This window comes from Muscardinus avellanarius (genome assembly GCF_963383645.1).
Source record: "Muscardinus avellanarius genome assembly, chromosome: 1".
NCBI classification, from domain to species: Eukaryota; Metazoa; Chordata; class Mammalia; order Rodentia; family Gliridae; genus Muscardinus; species Muscardinus avellanarius.
Window position 1 is genome coordinate 46,867,424 of NC_137786.1, and position 9,380 is coordinate 46,876,803.

At 35.0% G+C, this 9,380-nt stretch overlaps 1 protein-coding gene across 5 annotated transcripts in view; it reads left to right on the forward strand.

Annotated features, from left to right (window-relative positions):
- The window catches only part of GPBP1 (GC-rich promoter binding protein 1), a gene marked incomplete at both ends in the record, with an annotated part of 43,747 nt that extends 35,817 nt beyond the window's left edge, over positions 1 to 7,930 (forward strand). For all 5 annotated transcript variants that reach the window (XM_080704841.1, XM_080704842.1, XM_080704843.1 and 2 more), the window contains 2 exons: positions 4,957 to 5,059; positions 7,772 to 7,930. In XM_080704841.1, the coding sequence (XP_080560967.1) occupies positions 4,957 to 5,059; positions 7,772 to 7,930 (262 nt within the window). The remainder of the gene's footprint in view (positions 1 to 4,956; positions 5,060 to 7,771) is intronic.
- Positions 7,931 to 9,380: the final 1,450 nt, after the last annotated feature.

Genomic DNA, 9,380 nt, shown 5'->3' on the forward strand with positions numbered 1-9,380 from the left:
TTCTAACATTGACCTATAACCCCCTGCCCCCAAGTTTCTGGCATTCTACATTTCTCATACCAGAAAACCCATTTAATAGATGTTATTCTTAAAAGTTTCTAATAAAGTAGCTATGTGTATGAAAATATAAGCATTTGTTTTATTTTTGTAGTTTTCCTATTGTGTGCTTAACTTTTGCCCAATTTTTTTCTTTTTTTCTTTTGATGGTGCTAGGAATTGAAGTCCAGGCCTAATATCTGTTAGGCTAAGTAAATGTGCTACCACAGAGTTACATCCCCAGCCCTGCCTAAAATAATGTATTGGGCAATGATAAATAAAATTAATTTTATGAGAGCTGACTTAGCTCGACTAATTTAGAGTTAACTTAATCAGGTAATATCTATAAATTTGCCTGTTCAGACAAACTATATTTTTATTGTATATTTAATATGAATGGATGAATAAATAACACTATTTTTTGTTCCTCGAGTTGTAGATGTATATCACATAATATGGTTTATAAGTTCTGACCTGTAAACTGTCATGGCTATAATATAAAACCATATAGAAAATAATAGTAAACATTAATTCTCTTTAAGAAGATTAACATCATTAGAAATTATAAGATTTTCCATCATTGTAATGCATTATCTTAAGTCTTTCCCCATGGAAGCCACTATTTCAGAGTATAGATATAATTTGTGCCACTGTTTCTCTATTAGAGTCTCTGCTATTATAAATCACATTGTTATGAACATTCTTATATTTATATCTTGTATATTTATTTGCTTAAGTGTGTATATAGTATATTAATGGAAGTGAAATTGGTCAAATGACAAACTTTGTCACTGCCATATTACTAAAAAATGTTCTTTTTTTTTTTGTGGTACTGGGGTTCCTGGAAACCCTTCTACCTCCGGGCTATACTCCCAGACCTTTTTATATTTTTATTTGGAAACCAGGTCTCTTAAGCCAGCAAGGCTGGCTTTGAACCAGCTAGATCCTCCTTGCGTTCTGCCTCCCAAGCGCGGGGATTATAAGTGTGCGTGCGCCACCACTTCTGGCTTTAATTTGTATTTTAACTAGTCATTTATATATCTCTAGTCAGACAACTAAGAATAGACAACTATGTATAGAAAACAAAGTATATAAATAAATCAGGTATTCTATTGACAGTATAAATGAGTTCTCTTTTAGCATAAGCAATAAAAAATAAATCCTTTACCTGTAGAATCAGTTTATTAAGACTAATAAGGTAGTTGATGCTTCAGTAATTATGGGGGGAGATATTAGTGATATTGTTGGGACTCGAACCCAGGCAGGGCGTTGAACATGCTAAGCAATTCTTTACCACTAAGTGATATCCCTAGCCACCCTAAGTCACCTTTTATTTGTCTTCATATTTCTCTTCAGTACTTAACAGCAAAAAAATTGGGCCCACACTGCTTAGAAAATATTCTTTAAAACTTATGATAGCTACACTATCTTATTTTTGATCTGTAAAGCAGGAAGCATGTGGGTGGTTTCTTTCATTTATAAAGACTTGGAGAAGGGAGACTTTAGTTCCCTTTTGAGACAGTTTGGTTTTCTATGGCTGCTAACAGGAGAAAATGAGATTTTGGAACTAAGAAAATGAAGCAGGCCGGGTGTGGTGGCGCACGCTTGTAATCCCAGCACTTGGGAGGCTGAGACAGGAGGATCACACAGGTTTGAAGCCAGCCTCAGCTACTTAGGCTCTCAGCAACTTAGTGAGAAGACCGTGTTTATAAAATGGGTCTGGGAGTATAGCCCGGAAGTAGAAAGCCTCTGGGTTCCACCCCCAGTAGAAAGAAAGAAAGAAAGAAAGAAAGAAAGAAAGAAAGAAAGAAAGAAAGAAAGAAAGAAAGAAAGAAAGAGAGAGAGAGAGAGAGAGAGAGAGAAAGAAAGAGGGAGGGAGGGAGGGAGGGAGGGAGGGAGGGAGGGAGGGAGGGAGGGAGGGAGATGGATGAAGCAAGCAGAGAACATCCTAAATTAGAGTAACCTGGAAGGGGGGGCACTCCCATCCTGCATAATAGAAATATTATCAGTGTTGACTACCTGATTATTTTTTACATACATGTCTACTACTTTTGGAGACCTTATATCGATTATTTTAGCCATTTACAACAGTGGATATTTTTCTTTCATATTTAGTTTTTTTCTAGACAATACTAATTTTGTTATAAAGTAAGGTTTATTAAATTATAGAAATGCCATTTTCTAGTGTGGAGATAAAGGTGAAGACAATAAGAACTCTTTTTATGAGCCATGTGTAGAATAAAATCACATGGTTAAGATTTCAAATAGAGGAGTAGTTTTGTGTAAATGTTGCACATGTTAGAAAGGATCTAGAGGAAGTAAAGGTGCTAGTAATATAAACCACTTTAAGACCCTTCCTACCTCCCATACGGGGGATTGAATCACAGGGTATTCTACCATTCTACCTCTGAGCTACAATCTCAGCCTGTTTCAGTAAGTTGCTAAGGATGGCTGCAAATCTGCCATCCTCCTCCTTCAGCGTCCCAAGTAACTGAAATTAAAGGTGTGCTCAATGCCTGCCTTCATTTAAATTCTTAGAGTTTTCCTGACTACTAAAGTAGAATATATAAAGTAGAATATAAGTGTTCTAAAGATTTTATATGTGTGTGTGTGTGTGTGTGTGTTTTTAACCTAAGTTGGCAAAGTCACATTTTCTTTTACATTTCAAGTCTTATCTCTCTGTTCAAATGAAATATTTTTTTCTGTGGCTTCATATTTTCATAAGTAAACTTTGCACATCTTACCTGTCTATGTATAACATGTCAGTGATACAGTTTTCAAAATATGCTTTTGTTTAAATATTAAATCAACATATTAAGTAATCTGGCATATATGTTTTTCGGGAAAGTTAGGAATATCCACACAACTTTTTTTATTTTAGTAGATTGAACTCAAGGCTTTGTACATGCTGATCATGTACATGCTAAGCACAAGATCTACCATTGAGCTACAATACCTTAGTCAAGTACTTGCCTTTTGTTATGTTTCTTTTTATAATACTTAATATGGTTTGTTTGTTTGTTTGTTTATTTATTTATTTGGTGGTACTAGGGATGGAACTCTTCTACCTCCGGCTACACTTCCAGACCTATTTTATATTTTATTTGGAGGTTTTATATTTTATTTGGAAGCAGGGTCTCCTAAGCCAGCGAGGCTGGCTTTGAACCTGTGCGATCTTCCTGTCTCTGCCTCCCAAGTGCAGGGATTACAAACGTGCACTACTACACCCGGCTAATATAATGTTTTATATCTACATTATTCATTTAACATTCAGTTTTGAAAAGTAAAACAAGCCGGGCATGGTGGCACACACTTGTAATTCCAGCATTTGGGAGGCTGAGACAGGAGGATTGCAGTTCACAGACAACCTCATCTACTTAGTGAGGCTCTTGACAAGTCAGTGAGACCCTGTTTCAAGATAAAGAATAAAAATTAGGGCAAGGGGTATAGCTTGGAGGTAGAATGCCCTGGGTTCCATCCCCACTGCCACAAAAAAAAAAAAAAAAAGAAAGAAAGAAAAAAAGGGAAAAGTTAAAACAATTAAAGGAATGGGTCCAAAAAAAATGTATTAGTGGTCTAGCTCTATATCTTCTATTATTCTACATTATATGGCATTGAATGATAAAAGTGAGTGGAAATGCCATTCCCAAAAGAGGCCATTTCTAATGTAAAGAATAAAGACTAGGCAAGTTGTTTACTTATGTGGCTTTGATTCTTTGTGATGTATAGATAGCATTTTAAATTTTATTCAGACTTTGATAAAAGTTATAAAAATCTATACATAGCTAACTCATGACAGACACAAGTCGAAAGATGAATAGATACACGTAGAATTAACAGAAATACTTAGGGAATGTAATTTTAGCCAGGTATGATAAATGCCTGTAATCCCAGTACTTGGGTAGCTGAAACAGGAGGATCATAGTTTCAAAGCCAGCCTCAGCAACTTAGGCTCTCGGCAATGTAGTGAGACCCTGTTTCCAGATTAAAAATGCTTAGGGTGTGTGTAGCTCAGAGGTAGAATTTCCCTGAGTTAAATCCTCAGCACCCAACTCCCATTATACACACACCCAAACAAGAACAAAATATGCCCCCCACACACACACTTTTAAAAACCAACAAACTCATCAGACCAGTATGAGAGAATAGGCCGTAAAGGATGCAGAAACTTTGAAGTCATTGAGTCAAATGCAGTAGATACTGCTACAGTATTTATATTTTATCCAACTAGAGAAAAATGGTTATAGTTTTCTGTCATCTGTCATTCTTTTTTTTTTTTTTTTTTTAACTGTGTTTGCCTTACGGTGGAAAATTTGGATATAAAGTAGTCATTTTACTTACTTAGATCCTGGTTGAGAACACTTTAGAAATCATTTTTCTGTTACTGTAGAATATAATGCCTTTTTAAAATTGAATTATGTGTTGAGGATGATTGGTATACACCTAAAAGGTGCTATCAGTAGAAGAATACATTATAAAGTGTAGGATAAAGCCGGGCGTGGTGGTGCACGCTTGTAATCCCTGCGCTTGGGAGGCTGAGACAGGAGGATCGCGCAGGTTCGAAGCCAGCTTTTTCTGGCTTAAGAGACTCTGTTTCCAAATAAAATATAAAATAGGTCTGGGAGTGTAGCCTGGAGGTAGAAGGCCCCTGGGTTCCATCCTCAGTACCACCAAAAAAATAAAATAAAATAAAGTGCAGGATAGGGCAAGCTATCCTAATCTTTTAGGAAGGCTAATTAGAGATGTTAAAAATCTATTAGATTGCAGTGATATTTGGAAAGGTATTCAAAGCATAAATTCCGAAGTTCTTTCTATCTTAAGAACTTTGTATAATGGATCATATTTTCTTGTAGGTAATATAGGTGGGATTTTTTTACTTAGATGAAGCTTAAAATTAAACTCAATATCTTTCCTTTTCAGATTGTTAAAGGAGATGGGCTGGCAGGAAGATAGTGAAAATGATGAAACATGTGCACCTTTAACTGAGGATGAAATGAGAGAATTCCAAGTTATTAGTGAACAGGTAAGAAAACCTGAATAATTCAAATTCACTTTTATTGGCTCTTTAATTACAATAACATAATTTTAAGTCAGTATTAAGAAATATGTTAATGCTTTCTAGGTCAGAATTGCTTTTGTTTAAAGCAGATCTGCAGTGATGACTTTTTTTAATCTATTGAGTGAGTGCACAATACAGTTTGGAATTAGTATGAACAATATGTGTGATTTGTCATTTTCCAACTCCCCACAAACCCTTGGTGGTCACTTGTTTTGACATGTGTGGGAACTCTTTATAGTTTCTAAGTAACTTTGCCTTTGATCCTTTTTCTCACACAAGAGTATTTTATGTTCTAAAATACCTTGTTAATATGTCTCCATAGTTTTTTTATTTTGGAAAAGGAGTATTAGGAAATATTTAGAAGAGCATCAAGAATAAGATGTTCTTCCAAATCCATCATAAAAATTTTTTTAATGATTCTGGTCATGCAGAGTTGATCGTCTTACTAAGTTGTGGAGGGCCTCACTAAGTAGCTGAGGCTGGCTTTGACCCTGTGATCCTCCTGTCTTGGCCTTCCAAGTACTGGGATTATAAGCATGCGCCATCACACCCAGATTTTGTTTTGCATTTTGAAAGAGTCTTGTTAAATTCCTGAGGGTGTTACTCAGTTGCTGAGGCTGGTCTCAAACTTGGGATCTTCTTGTCTTAGCCTCTTAAATATACTGGGATTACAAACATGGGCTGCCACACCTGGCACCAGCACAGTTTATGAACAGTAGAACTGGAATTTGAGCCCAAGTGGGTTTATTTCATAGCCTGTGCCATTAAACTCAAGGAAAACTTACTGAAGCTGGGTCTGGTGACACACACTTGTAATCCCAGTACTTGGAGAGTCTGAGACAGGAGGATTGCAGTTCTTGGACAGCCTCAGCTGCTTAGTGAGGCCTACTGCAACTTAGTAAGACTTTGTTTCAAAATAAAGAATAAAAAAATAGGGCTGAGGATGTATGTTGGAGGCAGAATGCCCCTGAGTTCCATCACAGCACTGTTTAAAAAAAAAAAAAAAAAACTTGTTGAAGAAGATAGATATATATTGGGATTAGATTATGAAGAACTTTGAATATCATGGAAGGAACATGAAGGGGATTATTTCTTTGGCGGTTTTGTTACGGAATATATTGCAGTAATCAGAGGAGTAATAAATGAGGGCCTATACCAGGGAAATGATGGTAAAGTGGTCTGGACAAGAATAAGAGTCTTGAAATAGAATAGGAGTTTGAAATTTCAGCATGTAAAGTAGTAATAGTCTCAAAAATGGTAATACAGAGGAAGGAGCTTATTTAAGGCTTTAAAGAACGTAAGTTAGATGTTGGGGGTCATCTAGACATTTAGGAAAATTGAGGAATGCAGATTTAGATTTGGTTTTAATCAAATTTCTCCACAACTGATTCCAAGGTATGGCAAGATAAGGTGGCATTCACTGATTTATATGTGAAGCAAGGATATGGAACTTTGGTTATGAAGAATGTGTAAATGTGTACCTTTGTAAGAGGGACGAGATGTATTTTCTAAGCATCATGGTGGCTGACAATATTGACAGTGGTTGTGTAGATTTTATTTTCTCAATAAAGATGGTGAGGTCATTTGTTCAAAGTAAAGGGAGGGAAGGCATTAATGAATTTTAGAAGTAAAGCAAGGTAGTAAAGAATATCTGCTATATAAAATAAAAAGTAAAAATGGAAAGAGAACTAAACACCAAGACCCTAGACTTGCTATCGTATGTATACATATTAGCAGTGGTGGATGCTCCTCTGGGGTTGAACTTTCTCCAAATTGTTTATAATCTTCATGACAAAGACCTCCCCCCTTGTCAATATGACACCCATTAGAAAGTTTCAGATACTAATTTATTTAAAACAAGGCATGATACATACCTGTAGTCATAGTACTTAGGAGACTGAAACACGAGGATTGATTATAAGTTCAAGGACAGCCTCAGAAACATAGACTCTCAATAACTTAGCAAGACCCTGTTTGAAAACAAAAAATAAAAAGGACCGAGGGTGTAGCTCAGAGTTAGAATGCCCCTAGTATCAATTATTTAAGCTGGATTTGGTTTTATATTTTCATTTCTAATTTGAGTTAACCACCTGATCTTTGACTCCATTCTTATTTACTACCAACTTACCCTTTGGTTCTGATTTTTTGTTTTCAGGAATAGAGAATTATTTTTTTCAATATCTTAATTTCTATGGTTAAAAGGACTCTTTGTTAATTAGTATATTTTATTTTATTTTCAGCTATAGAATATGAAAGCAGATTGTGGGCTATGTTGATTTAGGTCATAATAACAAAAATAATAGCTATAGCTTAATGGTTGCTGATTACATGCTAATTCACAAAGGAAATTAAAATTTGAAATGACTTAATACCTTAGCAAATGTGACAGAATTATTCACATCTATTCTATCTGGGTCCAAAATCTATACTTTTTCTTCTATGCTCTACACATTACACTTGTAGTAGTTTGGTAGATACATGTTATTTGTTCTCCAAAAGAAACTGATTAATTTTTGTAGAGAATATTTCTGTAGTTCAGTTATATCAGTTACTTGAAACCATCTAAAATAGCTTATTTTCTGGAATTTTTAGGGTAAAATATAATTAAAATTTCATATTTATGTGGCTATACTTTAGTATAGTGCTTTTAATAGATTTTTTTCTTTAACCTCTTAGTTACAGAAGAATGGTCTGAGAAAAAATGGTATTTTGAAAAATGGCCTGATCTGTGACTTCAAGTTTGGACCCTGGAAAAACAGCACTTTCAAACCCACTATTGAGAATGATGACACAGAGACAAGTAGCAGTGACACATCAGATGACGACGATGTGTGAAGGATTTCCTAACAGCTATAGACGTTTTAGTGTGATACATCTCTCATGCAGTTTGGGGTGAATTGTAAAAATGAAGAACTATAATTTATGTAGTCAAATACCCCATTAGAAGATGATTTTTTGGGGGGACTTCAATATGAAGAAAACCAAGAATGTTGTGTTGGGCTGTGTTGAACATTATTTCTTTGTAAATGAATGTTGTAGAAATGAGGACTTTGGTTGATCCAACATTGACTTTCTTCATCACTGCAGCATTTCTCTGACTAGCAATGTGACGATGTAACAAATGAGATTTTCTCATTTAATAATAAAAAATTGTGTAATGTTTTGCAAAGCTTCTGTCTTAAAATGTTCAGGTCTTAAGAAAAAAGGCAGCTTACACTGTTTTGCTTGCAGAGTCATCTTTTTCGTACAGTGGAAATCTTCACGTCCACTTTGTGCGCCTCCCCACCCCACTTCCCCCCTCAAAACAACAACAAAAAAAAAGCAAAAAGGAAAATGTAGCATGTTGGCTAAAACTGGAGCAAAGTGCACTAAAACATTAATTTCCTGAACTCAACTGTTGTACTAGTCACCTTTTAAAACAAAATGCTCTTTAGCCATTGGTAGTACAGTAAATGTTACAGGAGAGACTTGCCACATTTTCTTCCAAATTTTAAGAGATGATTTTCAAGATTTGGGTGTGTTGTCAGATGAAGATTTTCAGTTGATGGAAAAGAGTCTTGTGGGAAAACTTATTTTGATAAATTATTACACATGCAGAAAAACTGATCACACTGACTGGATCTGTCCACAACATGGAAAATAAACTGGATTTTCAGAATATTGTTGTTCTTTGTAGTGTTCAAAGTATTGATCTCCAAACATTACATGCTTTATTCACTTCTTAAAACAAAGTTATATTTTTCTTATTAAAGATGGTGATTACTTTTCGAGGATAGAAAAAGAAGGCTAAGTCTTTTCATTATCAAATGCATAAGTTTATTGAATGAATGTTGGCTATTTTTATTTGCACATTGATTTTAGAATCATTTCTGTTTAACTGCTACATGGAAGAGTATTTTAGCTCTGTATAATTGTATTTGTATTTTTCTGGCTTTGTTCTCATTAACTTTTGAGCTTCCTCCATCCCACCCTGTGTATACATATGTTCTAATTGTAAAGAGCATAATCTTAGAGCAAAAACTGTTTGAGGTTTTGTGTCAGATTGATTTAATCCCAAGTTTTTATTTTTTGAAATTGTGTTTTCTTAAAAGTCTATACAACACTAACACAATACCTTGCCCTAACTTCTTGTACAAGAAGCTGTGTTTATTCACGTTGAGACTGGTCGTAATGGGGAAATTAAAATAGAAACAACACACCCCAGTAAAACTTACGAGAATGTTAGTGGTTGAAGTATTAAATGTGTGAGATTTGGCTTTTATTATGTAATTTGCCACAATTCAGT